The 19,752-nt window shown below is 43.3% G+C and overlaps 1 protein-coding gene across 6 annotated transcripts in view; it reads right to left on the minus strand.

Moving 5' to 3' along the window:
* CUL1 (cullin 1) overlaps positions 1-19,752 on the minus strand; it is a 100,345-nt gene that overhangs the window by 58,362 nt on the left and 22,231 nt on the right. For all 6 annotated transcript variants that reach the window (XM_032401383.1, XM_032401384.1, XM_032401386.1 and 3 more), the window contains exon 2: positions 5,741-6,041. In XM_032401383.1, coding sequence (XP_032257274.1) covers positions 5,741-5,880 — 140 coding nt within the window. In that variant the 5' untranslated portion in view covers positions 5,881-6,041. The remainder of the gene's footprint in view (positions 1-5,740; positions 6,042-19,752) is intronic.

A 19,752-nucleotide genomic window follows, 5' to 3' on the forward strand; every position in this document is an offset into this window, starting at 1 on the left:
TATTCATGAAGAAGAAACAGACACAAAGCTGATACGGAAGATAATAATAGGTGTATCTTTTTTTTTTTTTTTTTAAGAGAGGGAAGGAAAGGGGGTTGCAGAGGATGGAGAGAGAATCCTCAAGCAAACTCCCAGCTGAGCGCAGAGTCTGATGCGGGGCTCCATCTCATGACCCTGAGATCATGACCTGAGCAGAAGCCAAGAGTTGGACGTTTAACCAACTACACCATCCAGGTGCCCCTAGGCGTATACTTTTGAGGGAGCAGCAAACCACCTCTTACCAAAAAAATGGCATGGATGGTGCTTTGAATCAAGGCTGAGTCAGCAGAAAGACAAGAACCATAGCCCACCCCCCTAAACAGACTTTATATAGCTCTGACAACACACAATCTTCAGTTTGCATTTTTTTTTATCTTAGCTTTGAATCAACTGTAATATGTGGGGAAATGTTATCAGAAAAGGAAAAAGCAGATTCTTCGTGTGTATCAGAAGCTGCTGGAGAGAAGTCTTCTATCCAGGGGAGCTAGTCCTTCCTTGAGTCACCCTGGAATCAGACGTGAGGAAAGACACTGCTAGAGTATTTCGAGTGCAGCATCTGGAAGGGAGAATAATCCATATCGAAAGAAGGACTCTAAAATGGATGCACTCACTCCTCAATGACTGGGTGTGTTTTTTTCCTGCTGTGGGGAAACCACAGCCCTCAGGTTTCCAGATGCTTTCTTGCTTCATGAAGTGGGGCTCCTTCTGTCGCTTTGCTTCCAGAGACTACACTTACCACCCGCTGTTCTAACACACGCATAACTTCGTATTAATACATCACTTACTTTAGATGAAGAGTATAAAAACAAAAGATGACCAGTATTTAGAAGAAAATGGGTCACATCTAAAATTATTTTTAAACCAAAAACAACTAAAATAGACTATGAGGATAAACTAAATACAGGAATTAAGAGGAAACCATCAAGAGGTAAAAATAAACTAAAAATCTAAAAGGTAACAAAATAGAAGCTCCATTTAGGAGTCAGTTGGTAAGCTGTTTTATACTAAGGCAGCCAGAGTCTAACAAACACACATATTTGGCTTTTATAACTTTTGAGAGTCTTTTCAAAAAGCTCTCTGGAGTTTCTTTGGCAACACAGCCTTTGGGCAGAAAACAGCTGAGGACCCGAGCAGACACGGGGCCTCTCACTCGGTGGTCTGTCCAGGCCTCTCAGCGCCGGCAGGCCGGTAAGTGGTAGGTGGTGTGGCAGTTTGCGTTAAAGAGCCAAGCCTGGTTCTGTCTCCCAAATAGGCCGTACAACTCTTCCGTCGCCCCAGATCTGTTCAATCATCTGCCAAGGCATACTTTTGCAGGACTGGTAGGGAAGAGTCACTGAAAGGGGTCACATCGGATGCAAAGGGGTCTGAGGCAAAGCTCCCCACGTGCGCACTTTCCTGCAGATGTTTCCAGCCCTTCCCTGCTGCAGGGACTGTAGGGATGGCTCGTCTCCCCCTGCAGGAGTGGTCCGCACACATCCAGCTGTAAGACAAGGGGAGGACTGCTGGCGCTTCGGGGAAAGGTGGGTGACTCCAGTGATTCCCCCCCCACCCAGCACCATGCCTTCCACTTAAAGCAAACACATATGGGGAATCACTCCACGACTTTTAGTTACCACCAAACTCAAACCATTTTCATTTTCTAAAAGAGAAGTCAATTCAACTAAAGAAGCAAAACTAAAGAGAACTCTTTTCCACCACTTCTCACCCAACTGGAACTTACAATGGAATTTTAAACAATTAACTTGTATTAAAATCATTTGGAAAGACTACACTAAAAGTTGCATTAAAAATACTTTCTATCTTCACATGTCAACACACGTATCACCTGTACAAATATGCAAGAGCCCCGAGACCACCTACCATTTGGTAGAGTTGGTCTGTAAAATTGTAAGAGAAGCGTGTTCTCACTAGGCTGTTGTTAGGTATGGTTCTGAAAAGGGATATCCCATATAAAGCAAATCCACATCCACAGTCTATTTCAAAAGCAATGTCTGCCTGCAACTGACTGCGATTAACATAAATATGCTTGAAAATGCTCGAGGTGTACTATGAATCAAATTTAGAAGGAGAGGCCGTCTGAGTGGCTCGGTCGGTTTAGTGTCTGACTCTTGATTTTGGCTCATCCTGAGACCGAGCTTGGCGTCCGGCTCCACGCTCAGCGGGGAGTCTGCTTCAAGATTCTCTCTGCCCCTCCCCCTGCTCGTGCGCGAGCTGTCTGTCTCTCAAAATAATAAATAAATCTTCAAAATTTAGAAGGAAAAAACCTGAACATATCATGTTTATACTAATAAACAAAAAAATTGCTTCTAGGGGCAACTATATGCAATATAATTTCTGTGGGTTCTCTCTCAAAGATAAATACAATTTGTCAATCCTAAAAACTATTTTTATAAGGTCAGTAGTGAAAGGCAGCATTTTACAAGTAAGTATAACTAGGACCTATATTTGCATAATGAAAACAAATAATAAACTGTATTTTATTTTTTTTTTTAAAGATTTTATTTATTTATTTGACAGAGAGAAACCACTAGAGAGTGAACACAAGCACGGGGAGTGGGAGAGGGAGAAGCAGGCTCCCGGCCTAGCAGGGAGCCCGATGCGGGGCTCAATCGCAGGACCCCGGGATCATGACCTGAGCCGAAGGCAGATGCTTAACGACTGAGCCACCCAAGCGCCCCATATTTTAATATGTATTTTCTATACCGAAAATCTAAAAAGCACAGAAGAGCATTTTAAAACTTATCTATAAAAAAAAATATCAGGACACCTGGATGGCTCAGTCAGTTAAGCATCCAACTCTTGGTTTTGGCTCAGGTCATGATCTAAGGGTCATGGGATCGAGCCCTGTGTCCAGCTCCTCGCTCAACATGAAGTCTGCTTGAGATTCTCTCCCTCTTCCTCCCCACCCCGTGTGCAAGCATGTGTGAGCTCTCTCAACAAATAAAATTTTTTTTTTTTTAAAGATTTTATTTATTTGACAGAGAGAGAGCACAAGTAGGCAGAGTGGTAGGCAGAGGGAGAGGGAGAAGCAGGCTCTCTGCCGAGCAGGGAGCCAGACGTGGGGCTCGATCCCAGGACCCCAGGATCATGACCTGAGCCGAAGGCAGCTGCTTAAGCGACTGAGCCACCCAGGTGCCCCTCAATAAATAAATTTTTAAAAAAACATACCACCTATAAGTCCAATACCTATGGAGAGCTACTTTCAATACGGTGCTATGTTGTTTTTCAGAAGCAGAGAGGGTGTGCTGAGGGTTCATGGGACACGTACCACTTTGTATCCTGCTTCTCCCTTGTTACAGACAATATTACATGTCAATGAATACTCTTCAGTGTATTTTTATTGGCTATTTATAACCTTTAAATTCCACTTCAACCTTAGTGATGAATACTAAGGTTGGTTTCCACGGTTTCCTATTATTAAAATATTTCTAACAGCAATTTGAATATCACTATTTCCTTACAACGGGATTAAAAATTAAAACAAAACGAAACATTGGGCCAAAGTACATTTGGGTCTTTGTATTTCTAAATTTCTCTCAAGAAAGCTCACAGCAAACTAACATTTCCATCTAACTATAGGAACTCATCTACCCCCACTCTTTGCCAACACTGGCTATAATCATTTCTTTTTAAAACTTTCCAGTTTTGGGATAAAAAATTTATTTAAGATTTTATTTATTTGAGAGAGAGAGAGAGGGAGGGAAAGCACGAGCAGGGGGAGGGGCTGGAGGAGAAGCAGGTTCCCTGCTGAGCAGGGAGCCCAACACGGGGCTTGGTCCCAGGACCCTGGGATCATGACATGAACCTAAGGCAGACGCTTAGCTGACTGAGCTACCCAGGCACCTCTAATTCTTCATTTCTTCCATAATTATGAGGTGGGATATTTTGTCATTTGCATTTCTTCTGTGAATCAGTTATGTCCTTTAGAGCCTTACTTTCAAAGCACGGAAAAATATATATGAGAATAGTAGCTTACATTTGGAAAAATTAGAAAATACCTTTATGCTTAAGTTTATTTGATATAAACCATGTTCATTAGGTAAGCAAAAACATATCAAAGATTACTAAAAAAAAAAAAAGTACAAGATGAAAATGTCCAGGGGCGCCTGGGTGGTTCAGGTCATGATCTCAGGGTCCTGGGATCGAGTCCCACATGGGGCTCCCTGCTCAGCAGGGAGCCTGCTTCTCCCTCTGCCCCTCCCCCACCCCCGCTGGTGCTCGCTCCATCTCTCAAATAAATAAATCAATAACATCTTAAAACAAACACGAAAATGTCCAAATACATTATTCATTGGGTTAGACGGTTATTTCAAAGTAGACATGGATCATCATGAATGTATTGTGAAAAGAATTTGTTATTTTTTTTGGCTTGATCTGCTTTTCTGTGAGATTCTGAGTTTCTATAAAAGAGAAGTCTGCAGCAGGCCGGTGAAGGGGGTAGAAAGGCCACCACCTGGACTATTCCCCTCATGCCCACAGCTCCCGTGGGAGAGCTGGCGGGGGGCTAAGCGTGTCCAGCTCAGGAGAGCGACGGCAGCAGCTGAGCGGAGACCTGACCGCACAACTGGCAGGGACTGAGCAGCAGCAGGACCAGCATGTCCTGGCATGTTATCCCTGCAGAGCGTCTGCTACAAGTGACCCACGGCTCAGATTTACTCTGGGTGAAAAAGGGCCCGCAACTCCAGGGATCGTGAACTGTGTCACAGAACATCAGGATGGAGGTTAAATATGAATCCTGAGTATGCTTATGTTGTAACCTCCTGCGAGGTAGATAGCCAAGACTAGGAAACAGGAATGTGATTCCTAGTGTACTGGTTGGGGAAAAAGAAGACTTCAAAAAAAAAAACCAGAATAAACTATTTCAGCCCACAGTACTACAGGGTTTAAAAAACCAGAAACTTCAACGTTGATGAGAACTTGTAGGCGTAAGGAAAAAAAAGAAAGACATCAACGCACAGGTTTCTTTTGATTCCAAGGCAAAAATCATGACTTGAGGTGTATGTTGACCAAAATAAAAAAGGATCCTGACCTAGAAACGAGGGGCAGGTAGATCTGGGGCCTGGCAAAAACAGAAACTTCAACCACATGGCCCAGCGGGCAGACTCGATCACATGGGCTGCTCTCAGTTATGCCACAAGGACCCGCACATCATCCTGCATTCCCGAAATATAATGGTGTCGATAAACGGAATAAGAAATTACATTACCTACTTCAAGTTCAAAAGAAAGAACACCTACTATTATTTACCCACTTGACTGTTACATACCCACCTGCAAAGAATGCACTCTATTTTACTACCAAAAAAAAAAAAAAGAAAGTTACTGTATTGTAACTACAGTTGACCCTTGCAGAACTTTCTGCAATGACAGAAGTTGTCTGCCACCTACCAAGCACCTGAAATACAGAAACCATGACTTAGGAACTGTTCATTTTAAGTGACTGCAAATGTAAACAGCCACATGGAGCGAGTAACTACTACACTGAACAGCATTGTTTTAGACTAACCAACTAGCCAATTTCACCTCTGGTCAAAAAACTTAAAGAGTGAGTTCATTTTTAAAGCTACAAAAAGAACTCTGATTATATCACAGGGTGAGCTGGAAAGAGAAAACACGATGCAAAACTTCTAACAATTCACAGATCGTACTAGTGAATAATCAAAATTCTAAGCAAATTAATTTCAGCTCAAGCAGTAGGATACGTGTAGAGTTCCATGTATCTGGATTTTGCCATACTTTGTCTGGTATATACTTGCTGGATTCCAGCTCTGAGGTCGTCCCATATCTGGTCAAGGCCAATCTGCTTCAGTCCATGGGGATTCTGACTCCTGTTTGATGACATTGTGAGTAATATTCTGAAGTCGTCCAGTGTAGCAATCCTTATGCAAGGTACAGCTAATTCTCCATTAGATGAAAATATACAGTATCATTCCAAATTTATTCACAGCAGCTCAGAAAGGATGTCCTTTAAATGTAGAGAATGAAATCTCATTGCAGGCAAACCTGAAGAAAAAATAAAGCAAGTTAATGAATTTTTTCTTGACATCCTGGGGTGGGTAATAGGGTGCCTGCCACACAGATAGAAACATTGTCTGTAGGCATTAGAGGGTACCACGCTAATCTAGAGAATATTTCTCTTTCTCTGTGGAAACAAATTCATATGATCTACGTACAGAAATATGCTTACTTAAGAGATTTAGTTCGGAATCCTATGAACTCAAGAAAAGTGCTCACAAGAGAAGCTGGGTGAAACTGCGTAAGCACAACTAACACTGTAGCCTTTCTTTGCCTTCTGAGGTAAAACTTAAACTATACGACTTGACGCACATAACAATTACAAAGATAAACCCAAAGGAAACTCCCAGAAAATCAAATACCTAAAAAGTAGGAAAAACCAGCCTCACTGGTTATCTGTGAATTTTAAGAATTTTTCACTTAGCACTTTGCAAAAATGCAGATGTTGGTGAGGCTGAGGTGCAGGGAAATGGTCACTCCCCTTTCAGAAGGGAATCTGGCAAGAATCATCAAAAAAAAATTTTTTTTTTTTAAAGACTATTTATTTATTTGACAGAGAGATAGAGAGCACAAGTAGGCAGAGCGGCAGGCAGAGGGAGAAGCAGATTCCCCGCTGAGCAGGGAGCCTGATGCGGGGCTCGATCCCAGGACCCTGGGATCATGACCTGAGCCGAAGGCAGACACCCAACCGACCGAGCCACCCAGGCGCCCCAAGAATCATCAAAATTTAAGATGTTCCTTAAATTCAGAGACTGGGGTTTGAAGCTCAGCTCCACACCTACTGGGTATGAGGACTTGGGTAAGGTACTTCACACTTCTCACTTCTCTAAGCCTCAATTTCTGAATCTACAAAAGGCGGGGGGGGCAATCATTTTCTTCAGACAGTTACTGTGAAACTTAAGTAAGACAACGCAGATACAATATTTAACACAGAGTAAATGCTCAACAAATAATACTGGCTATTATTTCCAAGTGTATAAGGCTACTACAAAATATAACTTATAATGCTTTAGGATCTCGGGATCCACAGATAAAGGACCTCACTATTCAGTATCATGTTAACTCAGTATTCCTCCATATGCAATACTACGGTCACACCTTACAGATCGTCTGTGTCTATCACATCAAAATGTGGAGCTTGTTAAATGAGTACTCCTGTAAAATTAAGAAACAATGAATTATTTTAATGGCTCCATAAAATAAATGTTGGGAGGTGAACGGTGTCTGGAGCAATAAGGATGGGCTGTCAAAGCCTGCCAATTCAGGTTTGAGCTCCGCAAGGAACTGGGGGCATCCTGCATCTTCGATGGCATCACAGAGCTCTCCCTAGGCTAAGGCACATTTAAGGAGAATGCAGTTCATGCTTGTGGATCAAGTCTGAACTACTGAAAACTAAATCATCTCTAATACTTATAATCTAAGCTTTGGGACCTAATATTTTATGAAACCACAATCCCGTTCTTGATCCTGAAAGTATTTTACATCATCCATTCAAAGAAGTATGTTCAAATGCAGAATACAAAGATCGCTAACACAAGAATTCCCTCAAGTTTTAAAGGAAACCAACAACTCAGCAACCGCTTTGCAAATGTTCCCTAAATGTAAGTGCAATCCTTCCTTCCGTCTACCTTGGGGGGATCAGGCCAACACCCGACTCGATAGTGCGGCTGGGACTCGTGGTACTGCCTGGTATCATTACCTAGTTAAGCCTGCACTCCTTCCTCACACTTAATTTTCCCCTAAGGGGAAATTATCACTTAAATTCCCCAGACTCACACAGTTAATTCTATCTTAGATAAGCCTTCTCTAGATGCTCTTTTACTCCTTTTTCTCCTCTTCTAATTTCTAGCAGCAACTGAGAAAAATGTTCCATTCCTCCCATTTTCACCTTTTCCTCACCCTATCATTTCCACTGGGCACCCTAAAAGTAACTTCAAGTAAATGGATTCCTATGGAGCCACCATCAACCTTCCTTCTTCAAACCTCCACATGCCAGCAACTCACGAAGTGTATCTCCAGCCCAGCCGGCTTCTCTCAAGTCCAGGCTTGGCTCTACATCCGAGTGCCTAGTTCAGTCCCCTCCTGGATGTCGCACACCCCGCAGGTCTACGGCTGAACTCAGGGACTGTCCCAGCTCCACTGTTCACCGCGGCTGCCCATCTCCGTAAGTGGCAGCTCCATGTATCCACGTGTCAGAAATTGGGGACTAATTCTAATGCCTCCTTCCTACTCTTTCACAGTCTAGGGCTACTGATTTTACCCTCTGGGGTCATGTCACATCCACTCACTCACTGCCTCCGTTTCCCATCCCAGTGGACGATGAGGATGACGACATCATCATCACTGTCATCGTCGTCGTCGTCCTCGTCGTCGCACACTGGGCTGCCGTCTGAGCCGTCTACACTGGACTCCCAGAGCGCCCCTCCCCTTGACTCACCCCCTCGAGGCTTCACACAGCAGCTGAGTCTAAAACTAGAAATCTGATTAGGCATCACCCCAAGAGCAACAGGCAGTCAAACTGGTGTCGGAGGCAGGGAAATCCTGAACAAGGCACTCCCAGATCTTCTCTTCTCTTTGGGAAAACTTGAAACAATTTACTGAGTTGTTTTATAGGAGATTAATCATTTCCACACCACCCCCCAACACCAACAGTCAAGCACAAAAGCCACAGCCCCTCCCTCGCGCACCTGACAAGGGACCGCAGCCTGGCCCAGGAGCCAGCCCTGCCCAGACCCTGCCCTGCCCGGACCCTGCCCTGCCCGGAGCTCTGCCCAGAGCCAGCCCTGCCTGGACCCTGCCCTGCCCAGACCCAGCCCTGCCCAGAGCCCTGCCCAGAGCCCTGGCAGCCACGCTGTGCAAGCCACTCACTCTCTACGACGGGACCTTTCTATCTCTCTGTGTGTCTCTTACAAAACTCCCCTTCGTCCCCTTGGGCACAGCCGTGCAGGCTTTCCCCTCCTTTCCTGGCTGTGCCAGTCCGCTCCCCACTCCTGAGGATCACTGCATCTGCTGCCGCTCGTGCCAGAGAGCCCCTGCGCTCATCCTCCGCCCAGTCAGTCAGACTCACTACAAGCCCCAGACAAGGTTCGCCCACTTCATGGGACTTTCCCTTCTTATGCTTATTCCTGGTTAATTCCCTGTCGGGGTTCCTCTCTTCTCTAGTGAGAAGGATCCATGGCACAGAGACCATCTCTTTTGGCTCACCATAGTATCCTGAGAACCTAGTTCAGAGCCTGGTGCATAGGTCAGTGTTTTGTATGAATAAATGAAATAATAAACCAAGGAATTAAAAAGCTGGATGTTTTTAAAGGCTTTAAAAATAAGGAAATACCACTATTAGAAAGCATCTGAACTTGCCCCCAAGTCCCCCTTTAGAATCTCCATTAAATTCTATCTTGTTTCTTCTAAACTTTTTCCTTCAAACACTAGATTTTAGGCTAAAATTTATTTCTTGCTGTCTCATTTAGTAATGCTGTGTATTATTCTGGTCACTGCAAATGTATACATATTTTAACATGGTGTTTAAACAGACTTAGAAGAGTTCTAGAAATTCAGTGATCATTAATATTTTATTTAACAAATATATAGTAGGAAACTACCATGTGCCAGGCACTTCCACAGGCAGTCTTATGTACTATTTATAGTAAATCAGAGCAGGCACAGCACTACTGCTGTGGAATAAAGCCCCTTCCTGAAAAGCTAACCCATTAACTTCTGGTAGGTGACAGACTTGTACACTGGAAAATTTATGTACTACACATTTCTGTACCAAAAATATTTGCTCATAAGAGCCAATTACAATAGGATTAGAGGTTAACCTTAAACATACTTCTGGCCCTTCCTTTTACAGATAAAAAAAAACCTGAGTCAGAGAAGCAATCAAACCTGACCAAGGTTATAATGCTAGAAAGTGGCAGGACCACAAGCAGACCCCTGGATTCTCAAAAGCCAGGATTCCCCAGTACTCTAGTCTGAATTTTAGGTTCTTTCATTTGTAAGGTGTCAATAAATAGGGAAACTAATTTCAGTATTCGCAAATCAACCAACGTGATACATCACATCAATGAGAAAAAAGATAAAAACCGTATTATCATTTCAGTAGATGCAGAAAAAGCATTTCACAAAGTACAACATCCATTCATGATAAAAATCCTTAACAAAGTAGATCTCAATGTAATAATGACCGTCTATGAAAAACCCACAGCTAACATCATCTTCAAAGGGGAAATACTGAGAGTCTTTCCCCTACAGTCAGGAACAAGACAAGAAAGTCCACTCTCACCACTTTTATTCAACATAGTACTGGAAGTCCTAGTCACAACTATCAGACAAGAAAAAGAAATAAAAAGCATCCAAGTTGGCAAGGTAGAAGTAAAACACTCGGTATTTGCAGATGGCATGATAACTATAGGTAGAAAACCCTAAAAACTCCATGAGAAAACTACTAGAACTGATAAATGAACGCGGTAAATTTAGCAAATCAATATACAGAAGTCTGTTGTATGTCTACACACTAATAATGAAGCAGCAGAAAGAGAAATTAAGAAAAGAAGCCCATTTACAACTGCACCAAAAATAATAAAAATACCTAGGAATAAACAGCCAAAGAGGTGAAAGACCTGTACGCTCAACACCATAAAACACTGATGAAAGAAAATGAAGACAACACAAACGGAAAGACATCTCACGCTCATGGACTGGAAGAACAAATATTGTTAAAATAAATACCTGTAACCACCTAAGCAATCTACAGATTTAATGCAATCCCTATCAAAATACCAATGCATTTTTCACAGAACTAGAACAATCAATCCTAAAATTTGTATGGAACCACAAGAGACCCCCCCCCCCAAGTAGCCAAAATAGACTTGAAAAAGAAAAACAAAACTGGAGGTATCACAATTCCAGACTTCAAGTTATATGACAAAGCTATACAGAGTGATCAAAACAGTATGGTACTGGCACAAAAACAGACAGATCAGTGGCCTAAAATGGAAAACCCAGAAATAAACCCACAATTATATGGCTGATTAATCTTCAACAAAGGAGGCAAGAATATACAATGGGGAAAAAGACAGTTTCTTCAACAAATGGTGTTGGGAAACAGGACAGCTACGTGCAAAAGAAGGAAAATGGACTACTTTCTTACACCATACACAAAAATAAACTCAAAATGGATTAAAGGCCTAAATGTGAGACCTGAAAGCATAAAAATCCTTGAAGAGAACACAGGCAGTCATTTCTCTGACATCAGCCGTAGCAACATTTTTCTCGATAAGCCTCCTGAGGCAAGGGAAATAAAAGCAAAAAAACCAAACCAAACAAAAACAAAACAAAACAAAAAAACCCCACCAATTTTGGAACATAAAAATAAAAAGCTGCTTCCACATGCAAAGAAAACAATCAACAAAACTGAAGGACAATCTACTGAATGGAAGATTATCTGCAAATGACACATCCAATAATGGGTTAGTATCCAAAATATATGAAGAATTGATACAGCTCAACACCAAAAAACCCCAAATACTCCAACTAAAAAATGGGCAGAAGACATGAAGAAACCTTTCTCCAAAGGAGACATCCAGATGGCAAACAGACACATGAAAAGATGCTCAACATCATTCATCATCAGGGAAATACAAATCAAAACTACAATGAGATTTCATCTCCTACCAATCAGAATGGCTAAAATCAAAAACACAAGAAACAACAGGTGTTGGCAAGGATGGGGTGAAAAAGGAACTCTCTTGCACTGTTGTTGGGAATGCAAACTGGTAACAGTATGGAGGTTCCTCAAAAAGTTACAAATAGAACTACCCTATAATCCAGTAATCGAGCTACTGAGTATTTACCGAAAAAATACAAAAACGCTAATTCAAAGGGATTCACGCACTCTTATGTCTATTGCAGCATTATTTACAAGTGCCAAATTACGGAAGCAGCCCAAGTGCCCATTAACTGATGAATAAAGTAGATGTGGCACATAGAGTAGAATGTTACTACTGAGTAGAATATTACTCAGCCACAAAAAAGAAAAAAAAAAAAAATCTTACCATTTGCAACAACATGGATGGAGCTAGAGTATGATGCTAAGCAAAATAAGCCAGTCAGAGAAAGACAAATACCATACAGTATCATTCATAAGTGGAATTTAAGAAACAAAACAAGCAAAGAAAAAAAGAGAGAGAGAAACCAAGAAACACACTTAACTACAGAGAAGAAACTGATGGTCACCAGAGGGGAGGTGGGTAGGGAGATGGGTGAGACTGGTGATGGGGATTACAGAGCACACTTATTATGATGAGCACTGAGTAAAGTATAGAATTGTTGAATCACTATATTGTATACCTGAAGCTAACATAACACTGTACCTGGAATTAAAATAAAAAACTTTTTAAAAAAGGTTTAAAAAACAAACAAAAAAACCCCCAAAAAGCAAAAAAACAAAAACCAAAACAAAACAACCCCCTCCCCCCCCCAGGGAAACCACTAAAAGAGCCAAAAGAAAAACCCAGATTCACCAATTTTCTACTTATTAATCTTAGGAACCCAAACAGCTCTAATTAAAACAGCCAATGGTTTGAAAGAACTAACAAATCAGTCCTAGCTGTATCAATATTAAATCCATTCAAATATTTTAAAATTTAAGAAAGCCAACTTTTAAAAAAATGCCTGACATTTTTTAAACTAAGAAAACCACTGAACAGCGGAAAGGATAAAGTCAAGACACCACTTATCCTCTGGCAAAATTAAAACACACCAAATAAAATGGTCAATATGAGTTTTCTCTAGAACACCTCCACTCTCCTAGCTCAGCAGCAGCGTCCAAATATGTGCTTTACAAGCTCTTCCTTCCTCTACTACACTTCTGATTCTAGTAACGAATCTTACTCTACACCAAGACTTGCTGATACTCTACAAGATCAAATACAACCTTTTCATGTTAAAATGTCAAGTTTACTGTATTACACACGCTTTATGTCTAGTTGTACACATGTAGCTTTGTGCCATAGCACACCTCAGTTTATATGCAGAATATGCTGGAAAATAAGCAAAATATTCTATTTCAAACTACCTGTTCCAGTTTTCTAATTGTCCCCACTGGGTACCCCCAAATTCATACACAGTTGATCTGAGGTTCTCAAAAACTCACATGTCCTCATCTATTTAACTCAGAAGTTTGTTTACTTATTTATTTTTGAGAGAGGGGGGAGAGGGGAGGGAGGGAGAGAACTCACACAGGCATGCAGGGGAGGGGTGGGGCAGGGGAGGAGCTGAGGTAGAGGGAGAGAGAGAATCTTAAGCAGGCTCCACATCCAGCATGGAGCCCAGGCAAGGGGCTCCATCCCACGACCCTGAGATCAGGACCTGGGCCAAAATCAAGGGTCTGACGCTTAACCGACGGAGCCACCCAGGCGCCCTGTGTTTAACCCAGAAGTTTAAAGAGGATATCTTTACCTTGTATTTTCAATATCCCCTAGGGAGCCTCACACCGATATACTTAAACATTTATTATTAATATTACAGCAAAGAAGTCTAAAACTAAGTTTAAAAGGAAACATTACAAGCAAGCATATCGAAACACGTTTTAAAGGTCAGACCACATGCTGACAGCAGGAGCCGACCTGCTGGTATCTGGGTGGCCTTTCCGGAGCAGATGCGGGGACAGAGTTTGGGCGGGAGATGCTTCTTAGGCACGAAGCATCCGTGCGATGAGGGAAGCAGGATCAGGTAGAGAGTGAGCTGTGACCAAGCCCCTACGAAGCTGGCACCCGGCCCACAGGGAGCTCTGTGGGAAGCACCCACCGTCAGAGTGTCACACACAAGGGCGCAGTCGCCGAAAGTGGGCCAGGCCGGGCCGCTCTCTGCAGCTGAGGCAGGCCCTGAAAGAGCTGAAAGTTGGGGCACCTGCTGACCAGACTGCCCACGCTGGCAGCCAACGCCCTTCCTGAAGGGGCCCCCAGGCGGGGCACCTCGTATCCACCAGGCTGTCCGAACGGACACACAATGCTCTAGTAATAGTTTTCCACTTGGGTGTGGTGGTGGTGGGGCGGGGCAAGGGGGTTAATCTGCTCATGCACCACTCAAGTGTTTGATGAATTAAACTGTAAGATCGCTTGGAGTAATAACATATGACATAGGTGCCCATAAAAGATGGGCTTATCTGTCAATGTTGAAATTTCAGAAATACACCACTATACAAACTCTCTGGCCTCCATCTCTGGACCAGTCCATCAAAACTGTCAATAGCCTTAAGCAGACCTAAATAAGAAGTCAGTTTCAAATGGTTTTTAGGTAAGGGGTAAAAATATTTTCCCAATAAATCATATTACATAGCCAAAAAAACTTTGGAGGTCCAAAAAGGCAATCGCTATGAAAAACAAAGACAAAACTAAAAATCTATACTTAGGAAGTTAGGTCGTTTCCAAAAGTCCTCTGGTAGGGGCGCCTGGGTGGCTCAGCTGGTTAAGCCACTGCCTTCGGCTCAGGTCATGATCCTGGAGTCCCGGGATCGAGTCCCACATTAGGCTCCCTGCTCAGCAGGGAGTCTGCTTCTCCCTCTGACCCTCCTCCCTCTCATGCTCTCTGTCTCTCATTCTCTCTCTCGCAAATAAATAGAACCTTAAAAAAAAAAAAAAAAAGTCCTCTGGTAGAGTAGCACCCTTGACATTACTGGGTTTACCATCTGCGGTCATGAACATCCAGGAGTACCACTGAAGTTTTCAGACACAGAATCTGCAGATTTGTACAGGAAACCAAGGCACGAAACACAACCCATCACGGGCAGGGACCAGAAGCAGTGCCCACTGGATCCAGTGAAGCCCCAACAAATCACAACACAGGCACATGCACTACTCCACTTCACTTTCATCTCTGCCTAGGAAAATAAGATAGTGGGATGGAACACAGAGTCAAAACAAACACGTAATAAAGGAAAAGGGAGGCTGTACATTTAAGGACTTCTCTCAAAGACTATGTTGTTCCAAAGGGGTATGAAAGGCAACAGAATCCACATTAAACAAGCTTTCTAACAATTCAAATTGTGAACTAACCAAACAGCCCATTTCTCAAGATTAATGGTGCACAAAATTCCTTCATTGATTAGATGTGCAAACTAAATAAACCACCTCCAAGAATCCTGAAAAATATATCCTCTTTGATATTAGTAATTCAGAGTCTCATTAGTAATAAAAGGGCTTTTTTTAAAATGAGCACTTGTAACAGTCTTCCACCAAACACTCACTGGAACATCAACTCAACAGAAAGAATATCAAAGGTTATGGGAAACGCTAACTTTCGTGAAGTTAAATAGTTTTGTTTGCTACAAGACTTTGGAGGCCTTATTAAGTGGACATATCTATGAATCTCCATCCACTCAAGCTGACTTGGCCATAGAGTATTTTTTCTTGGACATACCTCAGGACAGGTTTTTCAAAAAAACTAATGTTTCAAGGAACAACAGAGCCTAATTTTTTTTTTTTTTAAAGGTAACTCTGCACTGATCCCTACTTATTTCTAACCTTCTTGGGATCAACCACACAGTTTTGCAACTTTTTCTTTAATAATGAAATATACGTCACTTCACTTAATGAAATACACCTCCTTGTTTCTGGAGCTAAAAGTCTACTGTTCATCAAACTAGTCCCCTGTTAAAGAGCTTGTAGGTGTTTATTTTTCAATAGTTGTAAGTGATACTAGAACAAGCAGTCTTCTAAGGATTTCTCTCCCGCTGACTTGACTGTGCACGATAAAGGCCTGTATGTATCTATACGATAAATGGACTATGGAACCATCTACCAGGTTAGAACACAGCAGAGGAGGAACGGCAAGAACAGATCGGTGGGAGGCAGGTTACTCAGTGCTTGTGAATCATCCTAGGAGGCCGGGCTGTGGAGGGATCATCTCTGACAGGCACTACTGGAGTCTGGGAACCAGAGTCAGTCAGAGAAATGACAGAAACAGATGGGCCCAAACTGAGTCCTGCGGACATTTGGAAACTGACTAGATGATGGGGAACCAGAGTCTGTATCTGTGAAGTTACAGCCCAAACAATGAGAGGACCCCTATCCTGGAGGCCACAGGAAGAAAGAGCCATGGTCGGCGGGGCCTCATCATAGTCATACAAAAGGCTCAGCCCTTTACTTCTTGTATGATCTTGGGTAAATCACTTAATATATCTCCTGGGGGTCAGGAAGAGTGAGACAACACAGAGAATAAATGATAGCTATTATTTTCATCATCATGAGGAAATGCAGCTTCTGGCTTTAGTTTGTAGTCACTGGTGACACCTCACTGTGGTTTTAAGGATAGAAATCGAACTGGAATGGGTTGGGAGGGCCAGAGTTGCAGACTATTTTGGCCATGAAGAAGTAAGAAAAGCTGGAAGGGGGATGTGACGTCTGAGAAAGAGAGCGAGGGTCAGGAGGACAGAAGGCTGTGGTTGGCAGCGGGAGGTCAGACCACTGACCCGGGAAATAATGCAGTCTGGGTGGTAAGGCCCAGGCTGAGGGGCCAGGCCTGAGAAGGACTAGAACAGAATGGAGCTCAAGGAAGTGACGGCCAAGGCACAGGGAGCAATGTGCACACAGGTGGTGAACCACCTGAGATGGTGGGTGCTGAGAAAGGAGAGGAGGACTGGGCTGGATGCCAGACTGTCCAACGAACTTCTGAAGTCGATGGTGAGCAGGTGACCACCACAGGGAGGGGAGCCCGCAGCACCTCCAGAAAGTCAGTCTCTGACTGTGCGGCACTGATCCACCTTCACCCTGGAGGCTTACGGAATGTGGGAGAATATAAACAGCCACAGGTTGGCTTTGAGGAGGCTTAACGATTGAGGATGAGCAAGGAAGTTTAAGGAATGTGGACAGAGGCTACACAGGAGTTTCCTATTCACAGGGTAGGACTCCAGGGAGCTCCATGAAGTGAGGTCGGGGAGGAAGTGAGGGGAGGGGGTAAGGTTTGGGCAGAGACGATGTGCAATGCAGCTCCGGGAGTGCTAGTTCAGAAGGCAGAAAGATGGCCAGCAACCTAAAATTTGTCAAATAGGGCTTGCAACCGTGACCACTGGGAGACACAAAGGGGACTGAAGCCTCTAAGTGCAGGAAGGAGGATGGCTTCCCCTTTGTAAGACTCGGCCATAGCCCTCGAACTGGCCTACAGGGCCAAGCATTTCTTAACCACACATCTAACCAATTAAGCTTCCTGTATTCTCCTAATGTGTTATTCCCCTCCCAATTCCTCAGCGTAGAACAGACAGGAATATAAATTCTTAAGACCTTGAAGGAACATAACTACATCTCTACTCAAGGGGACAAACCCACATATTTTAAAGTAACAAGAGAATCATAACCCATCCTCAATTTCACCTCAACTACTCCAAAAGTCCAGATACCACTTCTACCTATTAATAAAGTCCTGATATTGGCCTCTCTTTCTGTAAGACTAAACACACTGAGCAGATGCTGCTGCAGAAGCGAAAGCTGAGGAGTGTTAAAGACAGATTCAAATCAGAGTTGTACCAGAAACAAGGTTTTTCAAAAAAAGACTATAGTGCTTCAGTTAGGCTGACTGGCTTTTGAAAATATAAAAAGATAAAAAAGCACTGACTTAAAATGTTAGTTTCTCCTAAAAATAAAGAGTTTGTGAAAACACAATTAACATTCACTGTTAAAAAAACAAAACAAGCTCTTCCTGTAAGTGTTATGAGGTGATCTATGAAAATGATCCACTATCCTCCTCACCCAGAAAACCCCACAAAATCATGCAAATCAAGTGATTAAAATCTTCGTGTTCACTTTAAGAAACTGCCCAGGCATCAGCAGTGAGCACATCTGAAAAGCCACCAACATCTGAAGGATGTTACTCTTCAGAAGCGATGCTGCCATTCTGTCCTGAGAATGGCGGAGCTGGGTAGGCGCGCCAGGCCAAACTGGGGGGCTGGATGCAGAGCTGGTGACCCAAAGAGAGTGAAGTTTTTTCTGCACATGCTTAAAAACAGAGTTGCTGAACTTAAGGGTTTAGGTTCTCTGGTCACTGAGCACATCCAGGTGAACGAAATCTGAGCTCCTGGTCGGATTAACCCCCTCAGGGGCATTCCCTGCCACTCCTGAGATAATCCTGACTGAAAACGAGCAGATTGTTCCTAAACCGGAAGAGGAGGCTGCACAGAACAGAAAGGGTTTTTCCTAAAAGAAACGGAAAAAATAAAAACAACAAGGCTAAATTTTGCTTTTCTAGTTTGGTGACATTTTAAATCTGATTAAAATTTAAATGATCCTGGGTATTACTCAATAAAGTAATGACTTATTTTCTAACACTTGGTTAAAAGAATGCCTAAAACCCTGACTTTGATTTGCAGCACGGCCCCTAAGACATGAACTGTCCTGCAGGACAAACGGTTTACACCTAGGGAGACTTCTGTGTATGGACACCAACAAACGTGCCAACACATGCACTCACTGCACTCTTTATATGAGCAACAAAAAACCCAAACCTGGAAACAACCCACACGTCCGCTAACAGGAGAATTCACAGATAAACCGTAGGACAGTCACACAATAGACCACAAACAAATTCAGTCAATTTTAGCCACACGCTTCAACATGGATGAATCTTAGAAAGACTGAGTGAAAAAGGTGACAGAGAATACACCTGGTATGATAATGTTTTATACAGAATATTGATTTTTTTAGAGTACTTCTATGAGAGGAGAGACGGCTGGCAAGCCCCACCAAGAATGAGAAGACCTGCATCTGGCTATGGCACGGGCCACCGTGGTCTTACCGTGCTTATGTGTTGTTTAAAAACAACAACAAAGTACCATACTTGGTAGAGATCCATTCTCTCCTGCATGAAATGATGTGATGCCTGGGATTTGCTCTAAAATACTGCAGGAAAAAAGCTGAGTAACAGATATGTACATTGTAGTTCCTATTTTCTAGAATAAAAAGCTAACAAAAATCGGAGCAAAGCTACACAACATACGAAGTAAAACTAGAAAGAAAGGCAAGAGGATGGGAGGGGAGGGCAATTTAAGATGGCTGCAGACAAGGGCACACAGGGAGCTCCCAGGGGGCGGGAGGCGCGGCACTGGCGACAGTCCATTCAGGGAGGTGGCAAGTGGGTTCACCGGCGTTCCCTGCAGTAGTATGTCGTACCTCACATGCCTGGAACATACTGTGATGTTCTAGCAACATCTAGCTGATACACAAGACATAAGAAAACGATTCGGCAGGTGAAAGGGTACTCAATGCCATTCAGAACTGAGATCGCAAAGTTGCCAGGCTGAGAAATTCTGAAGTCTTATTAGAAACTCTTAAATGCCACTGAAGTTCCAAATGTACGCAGTACCTGGGCAAGAGGCGGATTCAGGCAACCTGGGTTGAAGTGCACGGCAAGACGGCTACAGCTTCCGGCTGTGAACTCTGCAGGCAGTTTGTTGGGGACGGTGATGATACATGGCTACAGCGTCACTCTGACGATTTCAGGAGGGCTGGCCCCCGCGCAGGGTGGTGTGGCGCTCCTACTTTGCCCTGATGACAGATGGCCACACAACCCTCTGCACACCTGCAGCTCCAAGCCTCTGCTCAACCCAGCTCCCCGTCCTCCATTCCTCCCCCCGACCCCCCGATCGTAGTGTCCAAAACTGAACGCCTCCCTCTCGGCCTTTCTTCCCACCTCGGTTAACAGGAGCCTCAGG

Source organism: Phoca vitulina, unplaced genomic scaffold (genome assembly GCF_004348235.1).
Source record: "Phoca vitulina isolate PV1807 unplaced genomic scaffold, GSC_HSeal_1.0 scaffold4, whole genome shotgun sequence".
NCBI lineage: Eukaryota > Metazoa > Chordata > Mammalia > Carnivora > Phocidae > Phoca > Phoca vitulina.